General features: G+C 44.3%; 1 protein-coding gene across 2 annotated transcripts in view; it reads left to right on the plus strand.

Moving 5' to 3' along the window:
* The window catches only part of LOC126092211 (UDP-glucose 4-epimerase), a 111,654-nt gene that overhangs the window by 30,978 nt on the left and 59,875 nt on the right, over positions 1 to 20,801 (plus strand). For both annotated transcript variants that reach the window (XM_049907707.1, XM_049907706.1), the window contains exon 3: positions 5,510 to 5,623. In XM_049907707.1, the coding sequence (XP_049763664.1) occupies positions 5,510 to 5,623 (114 nt within the window). The remainder of the gene's footprint in view (positions 1 to 5,509; positions 5,624 to 20,801) is intronic.

Consider the following 20,801-nt stretch of genomic DNA (forward strand, 5'->3'; position numbering starts at 1 on the left):
TTATCTACTGCCCATAGGTTGACAATACATCAGTTCACTTAGCCAGTGGGATGATTCTTCAATATAACCAATGAGAGACGAGAAGAGAGGCAATGTATTTATAGCAGCATCTTCTTTGCTGTTTTTCAGTGTATCAGTGACTTTCAAAAGAAATAGTTTGTGATTATGGCAGCAAGTGCATAAAATGGACTGATTTAAGTGATTTAGTTCTGTACGGTGACATCGTCTGTTAGTGTATGTCTTATGGATTAAGTGCAGAGACATGAAAATATATCAAATGTGTTGGTGAATGTGCAAGCACACTGAGTAAGTGATTCAATGTTTTTTTAATCAAATCATGAGAGAAGGTAGGTGGGTCAACATTTATTAATAATAAGAGTCGCACATTTGATATGTTGAAAAACAATGATCCACTTACCTTCTCCCATGATTTACTTAAAAAACATTGATCCACTTACTCAGTGTGCTGGCACAAAATGGCTCTGAGCACTATGGGACTTAACTTCTGAGGTCATCAGTCCCCTAGTGTGCTGACACAGATTGAGTGCATAGCAAAGCATAGCAGAAAAATATTTCGTTACTTTTTTGAATATATCATGGGTTGCAATACTGTCCTTGATTCGCGAGTCAATCAAGGAGCTATGAAATTTATAATCCGTGTTTACAGCAATGTTTTACAGTTTCTTCTGAATATATTACTTTGAAAGACGTTGTCTGCCTGCTGCTCTCATTGGCGGAATAACACAAACAGCTGAAACACCTGCTTTTGTTCCCAGCATACATCACAGAAGTGCTGACAGCATTCCTGCATGAACCACGTTAAGTACAACCCTGGCCTTATTCTAGACTTTTACCAAATGTCAATTTGAATTTGAGTTGTTTGCTCATGAGTGATGAAGCCCAAAGCATTGAAGAGATCCAGTCCTAGAAGATTAGTTGTGTTACTTGAATTTACAGCTACAAATGTAGCCCATTTTGTAAATTGTTTATACGTTACATCTGTTTTAAAATTATCCTCTTACTGGAATCTTCTAATTACTGTAACTGAACAGTGAACTTTGAATATCTGTTAACTTCGGCATTCCAAACTTTTCGGTACACCTGCAAATTAAAGATTGAAATTGATGACACTTTGTCAATTTGAAATTCACTTGGCATTTCGTTAACTCAAAGAATCACAGATAACGACTTGCTGACGCCAAATGTTTCACCTGTGAAAGTTTTTGAATTTGTCTATGTTTTGATCTATTTTTGACTTTTTATTTGTAACCATCACATGACACATGAGTGTCTGCTGTTTTTGTTGGTTGTGCTTCATTTTGTACACCTCAGCTCTGTCTGCTCTTTATACACTGAGTGGTCATCACGGCTTATTGCCATGCAGGGCTCCGGGTTTGATTTCCATCTGGGGTAAGATTTTATCTGCTTGGGAAATAAGTGTCATCATTGTCATAATCATCACCACCATCATTATCATAGATACCCAAGTCGCTGAAGTGGCATCAAGTAAAGAGACTTGCACTCGGTGGTCAAAAAACCCCGTATGAGGTCTCCTGGCCAATAATGCCATATAATCATGTCATTTCACAGTAATATGTGTTGTCACAGGAAAAATTTTCTGTTTTGTGGTTTACACCACAGCATGAACGAGATTGTAATTTAGTACATATTTCTGAACTTATTTACTGAATGTTTCAGTCAAGTAGCATGCACTCCAAGTATCTTCTGGATCTGACCCTACAGGTTGTATGACCATGCTGGATGTTGATGTGTAAATTTTTGCACTGTATTGCTTCAGCAGATACATGCTGTTCATATGCCCAGATTAGTGTCAAACAGTCTTGTAAAGACCGGTTTGTTAGACTAAGCAGGTCCTTCCTTACTTTGTCATAAGAGTGTGTGGTGAGCTTGTCACAAATTAGGGAGTCTGCATAATGTTTCGTACACTGATCATTTACACAATGAAATTTACATTCCCAAGTCAGGCCCTACAATTGAGTAATCCACTCTTTATAGTTTTGATTTGAATTCTTGAAACATTGAAAAAAATCATTATCTGGCGGCGGCAGCAGCAGCAGCATGACCTTGCAAATAAAGATATTTGGCAAGCATGTCTTTAATTTCAGTTATGAAAATGTCACTAGTTCACAAGTAGGTGACAATTTCAGGAGACGTTGAAATATGAGGTCTGTTAGAAAAGTATTGAACCTTTTTTTCTGAACACATGATCCAAATGAATCTAGCAAACTTGCATGAGCCAACCTTGAACTTTCATGTGCATGCATGAATTTTTTCCCACCGGACAAAAGCATCATTTACTGGCAAGCAGTAGTTGAGTGAGGTAGTGTGTAATGGTCGCGTTGGTTTTTCATTGCAAGGGAAATGAAGGAAAAACTGTAGCAGCACTACTGCATCAAATTTTGCTAGAAATTGGGTGACAGTCAGGTGGAAACAATTCAAAAGATTCAGACAACTTTCGGTGATGAAGCTATGGGAACCACGCAGATTAGGGAGTGGTGCAGCTGGTTTAAAGACGGTTACACATCGGTGGAGAGCAAGCCATGCTCTGATCAGCCATCAACATGCTGAAATGACCGGGCCATTGCCAAAGTGAATGCTGTGATGAAGGACCATCATGTGACTATCAGAGAAATTGTGGAAGAGGTGGGCATCATCACCTTTTCAGTGCATTCCATTGTGATCATAGGTTTGGCCATGACGAGAGTGTCAGCAAAATTCTTGCCAAAACTGCTGATGGCAGTGCAAGAGCAACTTCTTGTTGAAGTCTCACAGGACATTCTGGACTCCACAAACAGTGACCCGAACTTTGTGAACACCATAATCACTGGTGACGAGTCCTGAGTGCACAGGTATGACCTGGAAACCAAATCCCAGCCATCACAGTGGGAACATTCGTCATCACCGAGACCAAAGAAAGCCCGCCAAATATGCAGCAATGTCAGAGTGATGCTGACTGATTTATTTGACTCCTGTGATGTGGTGCACCACGAGTATGCACCACAGTGTCAAATGCTCATCAAAGAAAACAAAGGGAAGTCCTCTTTGCCTCCATAATGCAGTGTGGCGCAAGAGACTAGACGTGCAGTCAACAGGAAATTGACGCCTCTATCGAAACGATGCTCCAGCACATTCCTCGCTCTTGTTTCAGACTTTTTCTGAGAAAAAACAGATTACTGTGTCTCAGCAGGTTCCTTACTCTCCTGATTTGGCCTCCTGTGTCTTCTGGCTGTTCTCAAACTCAAGATGCCATTGAAAGGTATGTGACTTCAGACAAGTGAGGACATTATGGCAGCAATAACAGCTGAACTAAACTCCATTCCAAAAGAGGCTTTTTTGGCATGCTTCGAACAAGGCAGCACAGCTGGGATAAGGGTGTGCAAGTCCCAAGAGAACTACTTTGAAGGTGATTGGGTATCCAGCACTCCAGGTAAGCCAGGTTTCGTTTCCCGGCCAAAGGTGATTTTCGTTTCAGATCACCTGAAATCTAATGAGATAATCCTGCTCCAGATGCTGGATATAGTTGTTCCAGGTCACAGCTTTCCAACCAGATACTGTAAAGGGTGGTTGCAGAATGTTTAATTGAAGTGGTTGCTTATGGCCGTCGTTATTGCTTTCTTCAAGTCTGGCCAAGCACACCGCTAAAGTCAAGACAGCGTAAGATGATCCCTGAAAGCTCATAGCACTATTACCAGCTTTCAGCTGTAAAGAGCTAATGGCTGCAGGCGAAAATGGTAACCATCTACAGAGCTGTGACAACACTGGAGCACTGCTATAGAGACATTTGCAAAATTGCGTTACGTTATTGGTTAAGATAGGCCCACAAAGCTGCCACCTCTGGCCCACTGCAATTTTCGCAGATCAACTTGTGCCTACTCAACTGTAGGAGTTCTTGGTTTGCTGACAGCTGTTGCAGTAAATTTAGCAATGTCTGTAGGACGAGTTCTGGTTGGGCCATGTCTCAGAAATGTGCTAAGAACAGTTTACAAAATTCATGGAAGCTTTTCTGGAAAGGAATCGGATTAGCAACCCTTGAATCTACTATGGACAGAATATTTTAAGCCATGCGGTGTTGCCACAAAAATGGTGAAATTGATCATAAACTCTAAGAAACAAGTGAAAATAAAAATTTTCATACCTAGTAATTTCTCTCCTTTCTCCAGTATTGTTTTCTTTTTACTTGTCACCCAGTAAAGAGAATGCTGTGTGTTTGCACTGTCTAGTTGTCAAAAATTTCTGGTTTTTTAAATCCCGCTCCCCCGCCAAATGTTGGATATTGGAGACAATTTGTCAGCAATGTTTAAAGTTTGTCCTTGTTGCCAAAATGTTGTGCATGAAGTTAGTGAATGCTACTGTTAGTTCAGGTGAAACGTCCAGTCCTGTAAAGGTGGCTGACTGTACAATTAAACACTTGTTTGAAAGAGCGGCATTATAACAGAAATGTGGCAACAGAATAACAAATAACCAATAACATTTATAAAGAGTATGTTACAACATAGTAGTTAATTTGGGTACAATTTGGTGCATGGTACTTGATGTCCTAAACCTAATACAATGATATCTAAATAACTTTGCTGTCTGTTGGTAGTCTACCATATAGTCACTACAATGGAATGTAAATTGTGTAGACACTTTGTTAATGGTCTTAGTTCTCCATAAAAAGCAACTGCTAAGTCAGAAGGTGGTCTTCATAGAACTGTACAAAACTGGCTGCAGGCACTGAACTGAATTGTCTGACTGCTGGTTCAGAACATTATTCGTCTCCGACACGTGTTTTGTGCCTGTCTGTTGAAGAATTTCTTTGTCTGCCAGTACAAGGCAGAAGCAATGTAGTCCTGAGTTTTTGAGTGCGATCTGGAGAGCAGTGCACAAAACTGGGAGGCACGAGACATGTGTTGTGCCTTTGTGTTGGCGGCCTCTCATGGTACTTGTGTATATCTTGCTTGGTACAAAACAGATTCAGACATTGATTTTTTTTTTTTGTATTGATGTCCAGTGTGGACTGTAATTTAAATGCTTGTGTCGTCCGATACAAACATTCTGATGCCGGCAGTGTGCTGATCCTGTAGTGTACAGCAGCCAGGTTGAGCAACCCAGATGTTTGCTTATTGAAGCTCATATTTACTGATGTCCATTTGGACATCTTTTTTCAGAGTAGAGTTACATTCCAAATTTAGAACTTTTAAAATTATTTATGCTTCTAAATTTGATATGTTATTGTACTGATATTTTACTTGGACTCTACTGTATAACTAATATTGCTAAGATGTCATGTACAATCATTCAGTTTTTTACATTTCCTGTACATGATAGTAGAAATTCCTGGTACATTTGTCAGTATAATCTGTAGGATTTAGCAATATCATAAAATTTAATTACTAGCATGAGATGTATGATGAATTGGCTTGTAATTATAGGAGATTTAATTTTCACCCATTTTATTATCATGTGTAAGATACTGGAATTTAAAGATATTTTTATTGTGTTTCAGCATCCAATTTCCCTCGTTATGCACTTTGCAGCACTTAAGGCAGTTGGAGAGTCAGTGTCATTACCTCTTGCTTACTATAAAAACAATGTCAGTGGTTCAATCATTCTCCTTGAGGTATGTTATTTACCTACTAATTATGATTGGTTTGGCTTTAAAAATTCTCTTTTTGTGACACTTTATTCCTTTATAACTGTAGTGGATATAATAAGCAATAACCAGGAAATGCTGTGTAACAGACCACCATGTAGCTGAAAGAATGGCTTATAGTTTCTCAAGGGAATCTCTGTTCAAGTGGCAAAAAATAGTAAGACACAATGAGTTTGGTAAGTCAGACTGGGGCATTGCCAATATTATGGATTAAACTGTAATTTGTGTTTGGAGGTAAGTCAACCCTGTCCTCCCTGTTCTCCTCAATGTAATAGAGCAAAAGAGTGAGAGAGTCGTGAAACATTTTGCCACTAATAACTGTTACCTAAATGGAAATATTGAAATCGAAACACACTTTACACGGATTTTTTAATAAGTTGCAAATAATGTGTGTTCAACATAGGCAATGAGGTTTGGCCAGTTACTCTCCCTAAGATTCCTCCTTTCCATCTTTTTGGCTGCTCCACGGTGCTGAATTTACAAATTATCTGGAACCTTTAAGAAAGCTGTTCTTGCTTCCAGTAATGCTTAGTAGTTGTGGATGTTTTTCCACTTAAGATTACTGCTTCAACCAGAGTAAAGGATAACTGCAAGATTCCATACAGAGAATGAAGCAGAATATGTTAGTGATGACAAAACAACCTCCTCTGGGCATTTATTGACTATCGCAGGCCGGCTGCTGTGGCCCAGTGGTTCTAGGTGCTTCAGTCCGGAACCGCACTGCTGCTAGGGTCACAGGTTCGAATCCTGCCTCAGGCATGGTTGTGTGTGATGTTCTTAGGTTAGTTACATTTAAGTTGTTCTAAATCTAGGGGACTGATGACCTCAGATGTTAAGTCCCATAGTGCTTAGAGCCATTTGAATTTGACTATCACAGTCAGGGACACAGATAGCAGTGGAGAGCTCCCTTTTTCATTGCCAGTTTTAGACTGAGTGTACATTGCTTGGTCTTGCTTCATTATCTGTGTGCATTTGAATTCGCAATCCTTTTTTTAATCTTAACTGAAATAATGGCTCTTTTATAGGCACAAAATAATTAACATTGCATATTTCAGTTTGTCCTCTTTTAAAGCTCTTCACTACTGTCAGACATCTCTGTTCTCTTACACACTACATTTTTGTAACTAATGGCTCAGTAGCTTTGCAGTTCTAAAATTACTTGCAGTGTTGGTAGAACACAAATAATTTAAGGAGTAAAGGTAATAACTCACTACATAGTTGAGTTTCTGATTTGTTGATAAGCAAATAAACAAGACTTTGATTAAAAATAAAATTGTATTGCAGTTGCAGGTCACACACAACTTTTTTATTATTCGCTTCATGCATTAGACATGAATGTCCTCAGAAATTTAGTATCTAGCGGCAACGTATTAAATGTGTCTCACTGTGTACAGTGGTGACTTCAGACGTAAAATTATATTTTACATTTGGCCACCAAATTTCTGAAGATGCTTGCATCTGATGAGCAAAACCTGTAATAAAAGGAAGTTGTATGCAACTTGTGGTCGCTCCACAATTTTATTCCTTATGGCCGCTGTGTCCTGCAGGTGATGCCTGCAAGATGTCAAATGTTGCTAGCTTCCAAACAGTCCTCCTTCAGATCTATACACATACTCCTGTATGCCTACATTACCGTGACTGACAACATTTTGCCAGGACTGTAGCTCACCTGGATCAAGGATGTGTGTCAGGTAGAGTGCTGCCGAGAACTAAAGCACGGTGGGACCAAACGGGAGCGGCCCGTGAACAAACAAAACGAAAGGGGAAGGACTGACATAAACAACAATGAATGACCTAGCAAGACCTAGTGAACAACAACACGCAAATAGCAACGGGGTCACAAGTGAAACCTCACGAATCCACAGTGTCCACTCGTACACGGAAACCAAGTAGACATGCTGTCTGTAGGCGAGATGTTGGTAGACTAATGCAAATATCAGACTGCCTGCTGAGCAGATAGCCTCTGGGACCATGTGCTCCACTGTGGCACCCTCACATTATACGCGGGCTAGGAGTGCGCGCGCAGCCATGGCTTAAGGCGCGATGGCTGGAGAGACCTCTAGTGGTAATCAAGGTCCATGCCATCTGGCACGTATTCAAAACCCATGCACTTGGTACCAGATAGAGTGGGTGAGGAAAGAAAGGAGGCACATTGTCCTCCACCTCTCTTGTTGACAGCATCCAAACCTCTGTCCATGTCAAGCACAGTGCCTGCTACCGTCCTTTCCGTACTAAAATAGGGCCAACCTTTGTCAGCACATTTGCAGTGATGGGAAATCTGCCCAGTGTGCTGAAAGCCTTACTGAGACTTCCAATAAGGCAGACAGATTTCCCATACTCTATCCACCCCCAGGAACCAAATACAAAGGAGCATCTGCCTCACCACTCAGAATCATCCCAAACTGGAACAACTGAACCATATTCTCCACCAAGACTTTTGACTACTTATCTCCACACCTAGAACAAGGAATATCCTGCCTACAATTCTCCCACCCTCCCAGAGTGGTATATCACTACCCATCCAATCCTCCCATATCCTAGTCCATTCTTACATCACTCCCTCGCCATGTGTTCTGTTGAGATGTATATAATTTCATCCTTTACTGAAGATTTCCACAAAGGGGAGCATTAAATGAGTCTGTAACCAATTTTTGTCAGCTGAGCCACAAATTTAATTCAGAGTTGGAAATTACATCAGATGGAGTTAGTAATTGATAAGTAGGTTCAGGTGCTCACTTTCCTCTTGGAGTCTCACAATACTTTACATATATCTTCCAATTACGCTTTGCGTTAATGGTATATATCTGAGACTCGGCACCTCAGCTGTTTGTGATCATTACCTTTAGTCCATAAATTATTTATAAATACTGCAAACTGATTATCTTGTGGTAGATAGTTGAACAAGACTGTAATGTATATTGCTAAGATAATGATTTACAGATCCTTCATTATTTAAATTTTGGAAATTAATTTATCACTTGTATTGCCTGTGGTTGAAATGAAATTCGACCAATTGAGACAGTGGATCTGATCTATGATAAATGTCATTTATCTTAAAGCGATACACTCCACGTAAAACTGTGTTTCAAATTTTAGCCTCAGATCTGACCCATAGCAAGTGTTGCATTGTAGCTACAAGCATTCTTGAAATAATTCTTTGGGTTCTCTGTAATTGTTTTATCATTTGAAGTGAGTCCCTGGTAAGGTGCATTGAAAAATAAATTGTGTTAATGGTGGCAAATTAACTTTTCCCTTATAACAACACAATGTGAATGCCATTGTGTCGTGTACAGTAATCTCAGATGCAAAATGATTAGCATTACAAATTCCCCCCAGGTGTTCTTTCGTGAGTTCATGTATGGTGCCCATGGGACCGCAAGCTATTGCAGCCCGTTCTTCCTTTCCTGTACCCCTCCCTTCCCTTCCTTGCTCCTTCCCTGCTGCCTCCTCCTCCCCTCTCTCGGTGTTCTTACTTATGTCTAGGTGGTGTCCATCTTGTTTACTGTATTCCTTCTGGTTTTGTTCTGCTTGCCTTTTCTTTCTCGTCTTTCCTTTTCAACGTTTTTGGTCCCCCTTTGGGGTTCGACCTGTTTCTAAATTTCCTCTCTGTAGTGTGAGCCATTTGGAGAGAAACTACCTCCCTAGCGTCTGTGGTATGGATTCCTCCCTCCCTCCCTTCCTTCCCTGCCGCTTCCCCCCCCCCCCTTCCTTGTCTGTATCCCTACTCCACTACCAAAGATCACCAGCACCAATAGCCAGTCCATGTGGTGGGCCTGTTATGTATCCCTGACAACACAGGGATCACACTTCTGATATCTTGGCTTTTGCCTTCCCAGGTGTGCCTAGGAATGTTTGCTTGTCATTCTGGATCACCCATGAGGAGAGCCCCTGATCGAATTGGGTGATGTCGGGGTGGATGTGTTGCATATAAAATGTATCAAGCTTCAAAAATCTGACCGTTCTTTTGTGGCCTTCCCTTTGGTTGGTAATGGATCATTGAATACTACCTCTTCTAACCCTACAACCTTCCCTTCCCTCGCTTCACTCTGTGAGGAGGGCCAGGCTCGCCGGCTTGGGGTGAAACACTTTCCCCACTACCTGGTCTGTACTAGGATGGATAGGGACACATTCACCACCACAAAGCTGTTATTTTTTGTGGAAAATATCTAAGAAAAGTTTGGCAAAGTGGAGTCTCTCAGTAAGAAACAGTCGGGTTCCATATTGATAAAACTACTTCTGCCACCTGATCTGCAGCCCTTCACGCTTTATCATCTTGGCGATGCCCCGGCGTCCATTACACCTTACCAGTCTGTAAATTTGCTTCAGGGACCTCATCCTTCAAACTGATGAGGAACTCCATGCCAATCTGGAATGACGAGGTGTTCATTTCGTTCATTGTGTGCAGAAAGGTCATAAGGACAATTGCACTGATACAACGCCGCTATTGTGGATTTTGAGAGATATATCCTCCGATAGAAGGTCAAGGTTACATGTTAACGGTGTGTCGTGAAGCCAAACGTTCCGCCACCCATGAGGTGCTTTTGGTGCTTGTGTTTTGGGCATGTTTTCCCAATGTATGGGGGATCCTCTGTGCTGTGAATGTGGACACACACTCCATGAGGGGAGCACTGTGTTCCCCCAATTATGTGCATTAATTGTCATGACCATCACTCTCCACGCTGACCAGATTGCCTGGCTTATAAGAAAGAAAAGAAGACACAAGAGTATAAGTCCCTTGATCATTTAGCTTACACTGAGGCTCGTCAGAAATATGATAGACTTCATCTTGTGTCGATGACTTCTACTTTTGCCTTTGTTACATTCTTTCCCCCTCCTCCCTCTTCCTTACTGCAGTCCTGTGCCCCTCTCATCTCCCACTCCCCCACATTTCCCTTGCCCTCCCCTCGAGATATCCCTTCATACTACTTCAACAACTACCTTCCTCCTTCTCGGGGATCTTCCCTGTACTACCTTACAGCAGTATTTATGAGTCTACACAGACTTTGACTGCCGTCATTCTTTCCGCAGCTGTTTCATCGATCTCTTCTTCCTCAGGTTCCCCCCATCGGAAGGTGGTCCCTTGGTGGACTCCGGAAATTGCTGCAGCCATAAAAGACCACCGCTGTGCTCGTCAACAGTCCAAGTGGCACCCTTCTACTACTCTCCTTCTGGTTTTCAAACAATTCCACAATCGGGCCTGTTACCTAATCAAATTTCTGAAATGGATTTGCTGGGAAAGATGTGTGGCTGCCATAGGACCACACCCCCCTTCTTCACAAGTTTGGGCGAAACCCGGGCAAATTTTCGGCCATCGTCCTCTTGCCAACAAGGCAGGAATTTTTGTGTGTGGTGTTGTCCTTACCAATCCAGACTTTGTTGCAGAGCATTTTGCTCAACACTTTGCCCAAGCCTCTACATCGACTCAGTATCTACTCACGTTCCTCCTCCTGAAAGAGGGCTTGGAACGACTGCCTTTGTGTTTCGTTTCTCGCTGCTTGGAGCCTTAAAACGCCCCATTCAGCGAGTGGGAATTCACCAGTGCCCTCGCTCTTTGTCCTGACACGGCTCCTGGACCGGATTGGATACATAACCAAATGCTCCAACACTTATCGGTGGGTGGCCACTGTCGTATACTGACCCTTTTCAACCGTCTGAGGAGTTATGGGGTATTTCCTACCCAGTGGCAGGAAAGCATTGTTATTCTGGTGTTGAAGCCTGGGAAGCCACCTCTTCAGCTGGATAGCTACTGTCCAAGTAGCCTTACCAACACCCTCTGCATGCTCCTTGAATGCATGGTGAGTCTTGCAGCTGTTTTGGATCCTTGAATCCCATGACCTTTTGTCATTGACTCAAGGTGGTTTTCGCAGTGGCCGCTGTACGGTGGATAACTTAGTCCACCTGGAGTCTGCTATGTGGTCGTCGGTTTTTGCCCATTGGCAACACCTCCTTGCAGTCTTCTTTGACCTGCATAAAGCCTAAAACACAACCTGTCACCACTACATCCTCACCACCCTTCGTAAATGGGGCCTTCATGGCATTCTGCCCATTTTTATATGTAACTTACTTTCTTGTCACTCTTTCCGGGTCCAAGTTGGTTGCTCCTACAGCACTTCGCATCAGCAAGAAAATAGGGTTCCACAGGGTTCTGTGCTGAGCATCTCTCTCTTTCTCGTTGCCATTAACGGACTGGTGGCTGCTGTTGTATGCTGACGATTTTTGTATCTACATCACTTTCTCCTTCATGGGTGCTGCAGAACGCCATCTACAGGGGGGCAATCTACCAGGCACAATCATGGGCTCTCTCCCATGGCTTTCAGTTTTTGGTGGCTAAGTCTTGTGTTCTTAGATGTCTGTGCAATACCACCTGGGGTGCAGACTGCTCTATTCTCCTGTGATTGTACAAAGTGCTGGTCCAGTCTCGTTTAGACTACAGGAGTCCTGCCTATGGTTCTTTGTCACCTTCTACATTGCAGATACTAGACCCCATCTACCATTGTGTGGTACGACTTGCGACTGGTGCCTTCCGGACTAGCCCTGATTAGCCTTCTCACAGAAGCAGGGATTCCACCGCTGCGAGTTTTGTGCCAACAACAGCTGATATCCTAGGCGCTCCGCATTCGCTGCACTCCAAAGCACCCTAATTATGGTCTCCTTTATCCCGACACAGAGATCAACCTCCCGCGACAGTGGCCACAATGTGGGCTTACCATGGCTGCCCACATTCAGTCACTCTTTTCTAACACTTCCCTTTACCACCTCTTTTCTCCGCTTACGCAAGTACCCCTCTATGTTGCGTCTCTCGGCCACAGCTCTGTCTTGATGTCTCCATCAATTCAAAGGATTCTATCCCTCCAGAGGCCCTTTGCCGCCAATTCCACTGTCTCCTCAGTTCATTCCATGGTTCAGAAGTGATTTATACTAATTGTTCCATGGTTGCTGGTCACACTGGTTATGCTTACACGTATGCGACACACATGGAACTTCATTCCTTGCCAGATGGCTGTAGTGTTTTTACTGCATAATTGGTTGTCATCTTGTGCGCACTGGACCAAGTCTGCTTCTGCTCAGGACTGTCCTTCACTATCTGTAGTGACTCCAGCCATGTTGGGATACCTGGTAATGAACTTGCTGATCAACTGGCTAAATTGGCTACTAACAGGCCACCTCTTGCTGTTGGCATTCCAGAAATAGACCTTCGCTCGGTGTTATGTCATCAGGTTCTGGGACTTTGGAATGCAGAATGGCACACATTTTCTTCACCGAACAAGCTCATGGCCATAAAGGATTTTACAACTATGTGGCAGTCCTCCTTATGGGCCTCTCGGAAAGCCTCTGTCATCCTGTGATGGCTCCGCATCGGCAATACTTGGCTGACTCACAGTTATCTCCTCCGTTGTGAGGACCCCCCTCTCTGTCGTTGTGGATCAATGTTGACGGTGGTTCACTTCTTACTGGACTATCCCAACTTAGCCACCCAGCGACAGACTTTTAGCTTCCCAGACTCGCTACTCCTGGTGTTAGCTGACAATGCCTCAGCGGCTGATCTAGTTTTACGATTTCTTCGTGATGGGGGTTTTTATCGCTTTATTTAAGGGTGGGAACTTCAACCTTATCAGTTGGTGGAGGGGCTGTCAGGCCATCTTGCTCCCCCCTTCGCCCCGATTGGACTGGCTTTGACCAGACTTGGTGGTTCAGCCCAGCCTTCCCACTCCTTTCTTTATGGGGTCTGTTTTATCTTGAATGTCTATCTTATCTACCTGTGCTTCTTCTTTCATGCTCCTGTCATTAGTCACTTTCTTTCCCTCCTCTCTTCTTCCATATTCTTCCTTCCTTCTGTGTCAATAATTTGTAATTTTATGGCCATTGTAGTTCCCTCTTATAGTGCGAGGTTTTATCGGTTCCAAGGTCGGTGGGACTGATGACCGTGTAGTTTGGTCTCTTTCTCCAGTCTAATCAACCCGTAGCACAACTGACCCGAGGGGAAAATGGCAACGGAAACACTGAGCAGAAGGACTCCAGTTGCTGATGTGCTCTTGTGACTCTGCCTGTTGCTGCTGAGGCCATAACCGACACTGCCTCATGTGACGCTTAGTTGAGTGTTGCACTGCTGCAACAGCTGCCCCTTTGTCCTAAACAATTGCAGCTTGCCTAACAGGTTTGACTGAGTAACTTCTGGTACCTCCCCCCACTCAGCAATCTGATCATCCGTGGCTCGTGACTCTTCAAAGGACTGTGCTATATTGAGCACATCTGTAAGTGTCGGATGCTCCCATTGAAGTTCTTTTTCGTGGACTTCCCAATCCAGGCCAGAAAAATAATAATGTCACACACACCATGTGGTCAGCGCAGGATACGTGATGGGTACTAGTGACAAAGTTACAATGATAGCTCAACCCATGTAATTCAGCTGCCCAGACATTATGAGAGTGGGCATTTCTGACAACAGTAAAATTCTATGTCCATCACAATGACCTGTGTATTGTTACAGTAATAGATTGAAAAAAGCTTGCACGTTTCATCAAATGATAAGGTGGCCGGTTGTTGCTAAGACGCAAGTTGGCACAACAACTGATACACATACAGTGAAAGCCAGGAAAGTAAGAAAGCCCTACACAGATTGGCATCTCCCTTGCGGAAAACTTGGAAATGTTGGTGTAACAGTGTCTCGTAGGAGTCCCAGTCTTCGACCGATTCATCATGTGCCGGAAGGGGCGACAGTTGCACAGACGGAAGACAAACATGCCGTGAGTGTGCAGATGCCACTTGATTGAGAGCAATGGTCAGAACCTGCTGTTGATCTGTGAAAGCTTGTTGCTGGGCAACGATACGTTGGAGTATTTCTTCCATCGAGATGTTTGTCGGGTGACTTAGCACAGACACTAACCATAGAAGAAACATAATCTTCTCTCGTCGCCAAGTTTGTTATAGCGAGGAGAAACACGATTTATGGAACATAGTACTTCATACAGCCAACATGAGATACAGTTAAGCACAGGTTGTGCATAGCAGTGAAAACATTGAATGGACAACAGTAGTACAGAATAGGGCAAGCACTCATTTGCGATCCCTTAAATAATACTGTTTCTTTGGTGACTCATCAAAGCACACCAGGGGGCTGACCTAGGTGGCCTCTAAGTCCACATTTGAACTGTATGGACACATGATTCCTGAAATTGTGCACATTGTGAGTGGAGGTACATCAAAAACCTGCAGAAAGATACATGTTTAGTAAACTAGATAAAAAAGCAATGGTATCATATTGCAAAGTGGAATTTGAAACTTTTAGCCCAAAGCAAGAGTATGTAGAGGAACTATGGCTCAAGTTTAAAAGAATAATTGACGGTGCACTGGAGAAATGCGTACCCAGTGGAACAGTCCATAATGGGACGGACCTGCACATAGTATACAGTCACTGTAATGAAATTTCTAAAGGTACTGAGATTACTGCACAATAGCTGTAAAACAAAGCATAGAGCTATAGATACAGAGATGCTGAATGAAACGTGTTTGGCTGTCAAGAGAGCAACGCTTAAAGCCTTCAGTGAGTACCATAGCAGATTTTTGTCAAATGATCTTTCACGAAATCCAAAGAAATTCTAGTCATATGTAAAGGCTACTAGCAACACCAAAGTTAATTCCCAGTCCCTAGTGAATGAGACCAGAACTGAAATTGAGGGTAGTAAAGCAAAAGCTGAAATGCTTCACTCTGTTTTTGAAATGTTTCTTTATAAAAACCCAGAGTATTGCCCCAGTTTAATCCTCATACCACTGAAAAGATGAATGAAATAAGTATTAGTGTCAGTGGTGCTGTGGAATAGTTGAAATTGTTAACAATGAACAAAGCCCCAGCTTCTGATGTAAACCCCATCAGAAACTATACTAAATTTGTGGGTGAGTTAGCCCCTCTTCTGACTGTAATCTATTGTGATCCCTCCAACAAAAAACCGTACACAGTTCTTAGAAAAAAGCACAGGCCACATGCGTCTACAAGAAGCTTAGTGGAAGTGATCCACAAAACTACCGTCCAGTATCCTTGACACTGATTTATTGTAGAATGTTAGAACATATTCTGAACTCAAACAGAATGAGGTATCTTGAATAGAATGACCTCTTCTGTGCCAACCAGCTAGGATTCCAAAAACATCAGTCATCTGAAACCCAACTTGCACATTTCTCATGTGACATACTGACTGCCTTAGTAGATCAAGGCAGTCGTGCAGACGCAGTATTTCTTGATTTCTGAAAAACATTTGACTCAGCACAACACCTAAACTTATTGTCAAAAGAAAAATCATATGGGGTATCAAACGAAATTTGTGACTTGAATTGATAACTTTCTGGTATGAAGGATGCAGCTTGTTATCTTGATCGGAGAGTCATTGACAGATGTGGAAATAACTTTTGATGTACCCCATGGAAATGTGTTGGTACCCTTGCTGTTCATGTTGTGTATCAATGACCTTGCAGACAATATTAACAGTAATCTCAGACTTTTTGTAGATGATCTAGTTATCTATAATGAATTACAATCTGAAAGAAGCTGGATAAATATTCAGTCAAATCTAGGTAAGATTTCAAAGTGGTGCATAGATTGTCAACTCACTTTAAATGTTCAAAAATGTAAAATTGTGCACTTCAGTAAATAAAAAAAAAATGTAGTAGCCTACATCTATAATATCAGTGAGTTACAGTTGGAATTGGTCAACTCATACAAATTCCTGGGTGTAACCCTTTGAAGGAATATGATACAGAATAATCACATTAGCTCAGTCGTGGGTAAAGCAGGTGCTAGACTTCAGTTTATTGGTACAAAACTGGGAAACTGCAGTTGGTCTGCAAAGGAAATTGCTTACAAATCACTTGTGCAACCAGTTCTAGAATATTGCTCAAGTGTGTGGGACTGATACCAAATCAATCAAACAGGGGATATTGAACGTATTCAGAGAACGGCAGCACGAATGGTCACAGGTTTGTTTGACCCTTGGGAGAGTGTCGCTGAGATGTTGAAAGAACTCACCTGACAGACTCTTGATGATAGATGTAAACTGTACCGAGAAAGTCTACTAACAAAGTTTCAAGAACCGGCTTTAAATGACCCCCCAGGGGTCCCACAGTCCTTTTGTGGGTACGTGTGTGGCGCGCATGGGGCCCCAAGCTATTGCAGTCTCCTTTCCTTTCCAGGCTGTATTACCATCCCTGTTCCTTTCCCTCCCTACCCTTGGTCCTTTGTCCCTGCCCCCTCATTTCCCTCTTAGTGGACTTCTTTTTGTCGACCTGGCTGTCCTCCTGGCTTTGTTTTGGTCTGTGCTATTGTTTAGTTTACTGTTTCCATTTCCTTTTTGGTGTTTTTGGTCCCCTTGGGGTTTGACCTCCATTTCCAAAATTTTCTGTTCAGTGTGAGCTATTTGGGGATGAACTCCCTACCTAGCTTCCATGGTGCAGGTTCCTCTCCCCCCTCCCCTCCCCTCCCCCTCCCCTTTCCCTTTGCATCCTGGTCCCCCTCCTACTAGGTCACCAGCACGGTAGCCAGTCCGTGTGGTGGGGCTGTTAGGTACCCACTTGGCTGAGCCCCCTGAAACCACAGGGATCACACTGCTAGTACCTGAGCTGTTAACGTCTTGTGTATGCCCTGGAATTGATGCTAATCACTTTGGGCCACCAGCTCTCCTGGCTATGGCTGCCGTGCTAGGCGACCCTTGCTGTGGCTGGGTGGCGCCCACGAGGCGAGCCCTGATCAGAGTGGGTGGCACTAGGGCGGACGCCTTGTGCATGAAACGACAAAAGCTTCACCATTCTGGCCATTCAGTGGCTGTCTCTAAGAGTGATAGCACATGTGAGATTGCTTCTTCTGATCCTTCGGTATTCCCCTCACTGGCCATCCCCTGGGAGGAGAGTCAAGCTTGCCGGCTTGGGTTGAAACCTTTCCTTCAGTACCTAGTTTGTACCAGGATGGATGGTGGAAGTTTTGCCATGACCAAGCCTTTATTTTTCATGTAGACGATTGAAGGTAAGTATGGCGAAGTGGAATCGAAGAGTAAAATGCGGTCCGGTGCTTTGCTCATAAAGACATCGTCTGCTGCCCAATCTGATGCCCTGTGTGCTTGTCACCTTCTCGATGATCCCCCAGTCTCCATCATGCTCCATCCAATCTATGAGCTTGGTACAGGGAATTATTTTCCACCGGGATCTTCTTCTCCAAACTGACAAGGAGCTCCGTGCTAACCTCGAGCGGTGAGGGGTTCATTTTATTCGCCATGTGCAGCGAGGCCCTCCAAACAATCGCACCACTATGGGTGCCTTTATCCTGGCCTTTGAGGGGGTGTCCTCCCAGATAAGATCAAGGTAATGGTGTATCAGTGTGATGTAAAACCTTATATTCCACCACCAATGATATGCTTTAAATGCTTATGGTTTGCAGCAATGATCCACTCTGCGGTGACAGTGGGCGCCCCTCCATTAAGGAAGTGCCTGTGCTCCCCCTCTCCCAATGTGTGTAAATTGTCATGGACATCATTCTCCACACTCGCCTGCATGCCAGGTGATTGGGAAAGAAAGAAGGATTCAAGAGTACGAAACCTTAGATTGGCTCACCTACACTGAGGCTTGTCAAAAGTATGACTGGCTCCATCCCGTGTCTATGACTTCTACTTTTGCTTCAGTTACATCCATTCCCCCCATCCTCACTCTCCCACTCCACCTCCCCGTCAGTACCCATACCCACCCTTCGGGTGCTGCTCCCTCTCCCCTGCCTGAGAAGTTGCCCCCCTTCTTCGGCAGCCGTCAGTACTGGACCTTTCTCCCGGGGCTCCTCTTCCCATCACCCCCCTGAAAGGCGATCTGCTGCTCCACATCGGCAGCATGATCCACAGCCAGTGGCTGCCAAGATTGCCAGGTGTAATTCTGTGCCCAACCTCGCTGAAGTCTGCCCTTTTCTTCTTTCCCAAGAGAAGAAGCAGAAACACAAGAACAAGGGCAAGGCCCCTCTGGTATCCCCTGAGGTGCAGCCTTCCCCTCCTCCAGTCAATGAACCAATAGAGTCTGACCCCATTTATATGGATATTACCCCATCCTTATCGGTGACGAATGGCGACTCGATGGCGTGACTGACTCCAGTCTGTTCGCTTTCCCATTTGGACTCCGGCTTGAGAATCCTCCAGTGGAATTGTAAGGGATATTTGCGTCACCTTCCAGAGTTGCAGCCCCTTCTTTCCTTCTACTCTGCTGCTTGCACTGCACTCCAGGAGACCCACTTTCTCAATTCTTACTCAGCCACCTTTCGTGAGTTCCACGCTTTCTGTCGCAACTGAATTGGCCCCCTGCAGGCTTCTGGTGGTGTTTGCACCTTGGTCCGCAAGGACATTGTTACCACTCTGGAAGTCATTGCTGTCAGGGTCCATCTGGCCACTCCAATCACAATCTGTAATCTCTGCCTCCCACCTGACAGGCCGCCCACATCCCTTGCACTCACCACCTTTCTTCAATAACTCCCTTCTCCCTTCCTGCTACTAGGGGACTTTAATGCCCACAACCCTCTTTGGGGTAGTCATACGAATACTGCCCTGAGCAGGACAGTTCTGGCAGGGCTTGACCTCTGTTTACTAAACACAAGTGCTCCCATACAATTTAGTGTGGTGCACGGCACTTTCTCTACCATTGACCTCTCCCTCTGCAGTTCCAGCCTTCTTCCCTCCATTCAGTGGGGTGTCCACAATGACTTATGTGACAATGACCATTACCTGATTGTTTTGACCTTCCTTCAGTGTCTCTCGCTCCGTCACCCTCCCAGGTGTGCCATTCTAAAGCTGATTTGGGTGCCTTCTCCTCTGCTCTCATCCCCCCTGTACTGCCACACGACAGTGTTGATGAATCTACAGAGACTTTGACTGCCGCCATCCTTTCAGCAGTCTCTTCCTCCTCAGGTTGCCCCCATCGGAAGATGGTCCCTTGGTGAACTCCAGAAATTGCTGCAGCCATAAAAGAGGTCTTTAAACGACTCCGCACCCGGGCCTGCTACCTAATAAAATTTCAGAAACGGATTTGCTGGGATCGATATGTAGCTGGTACCATAGGACCACACACCCCCTCTTCACAAATCTGGGCGAAACTCAGGCGAATTTTTGGCCACCGTGCTCCCACCGGGTTGCAGGAATTTCTGTACATCGTGTTGTCCTTACTGATCCGGAATTTTTAACAGAAACTTTCGCTCAACACTTTGCTCAAGCTCCTCCATCGGCTCAGTATCTGCCCACATTCCTCCTCTAGAAAGAGCACTCAAAACGACTGCTTTTGTCTTTTGCTTCTTGTTGCTTGGAGCCCTATAATGCCCCATTCTGTGAGTGGGAATTCGCCAGCACCCTTGCCTTTTGTCCAGACACAGCTCCTGGACCAGATCGGATATGTAACCAAATGCTCCAACGCTTACCGGTGGCTGGCCACCATTGTATACTGACCCTCTTCAACCATCTGTGGAGTGAAGGACTCTTCCCTACCCAGTGGCAGGAAAGCATTGTTATTCCGTTGTTGAAGCCTGGGAAGCCACCTCTTCAGTTGGATAGCTACCATCCAAGTAGCCTTACCAACACCCTCTGCAAGCTCCTTGAATAACTTAGTCCACCTGGAGTCTGCTATCCGGTCGGCTTTTACCCATTGGCAACACCTCCTTGCAGTCTTCTTTGATCTGCATAAAGCCTAGACACCACCTGGTGCCACCATAATCTCTCCACCCTCCAAGAATGGGCCCTTCTCTTTTCGGGTCCAAGTTGGCTTCTCCTACAGCACTCCCCATCGGCAAGAAAATGGAGTTCCACAGGTTTCAGTGCTGAGCATCCCTCTCTTTCTCGTAGCCATTAATGGTCTGGTGATGGCTGTTGGGCTGACAGTGTCCCTATCTTTGTGTGCTGACGATTTTTATATCTATGTCGCTTCCTCCGTAATGGGCCCTGCAGAACGCCGTCTACAGTGAGCAATCTGCCGGGCACAGTCATGGGCTTTCTCCCATGGCTTTCAGTTATCAGCAGCCAAGTCATGTGTCATGTATTTCTGCTGTCACCGTACAGTCCATCCCCATCCGGACCTGTTCCTCGATGCCAGCCCCTCGAGGTGGTGGACTCCCTTCGCTTCTTGGGTCTGGTCTTCGCTGCCCGGT

This window comes from Schistocerca cancellata, chromosome 7 (assembly GCF_023864275.1).
Source record: "Schistocerca cancellata isolate TAMUIC-IGC-003103 chromosome 7, iqSchCanc2.1, whole genome shotgun sequence".
In the NCBI taxonomy this organism is placed as follows: Eukaryota; Metazoa; Arthropoda; class Insecta; order Orthoptera; family Acrididae; genus Schistocerca; species Schistocerca cancellata.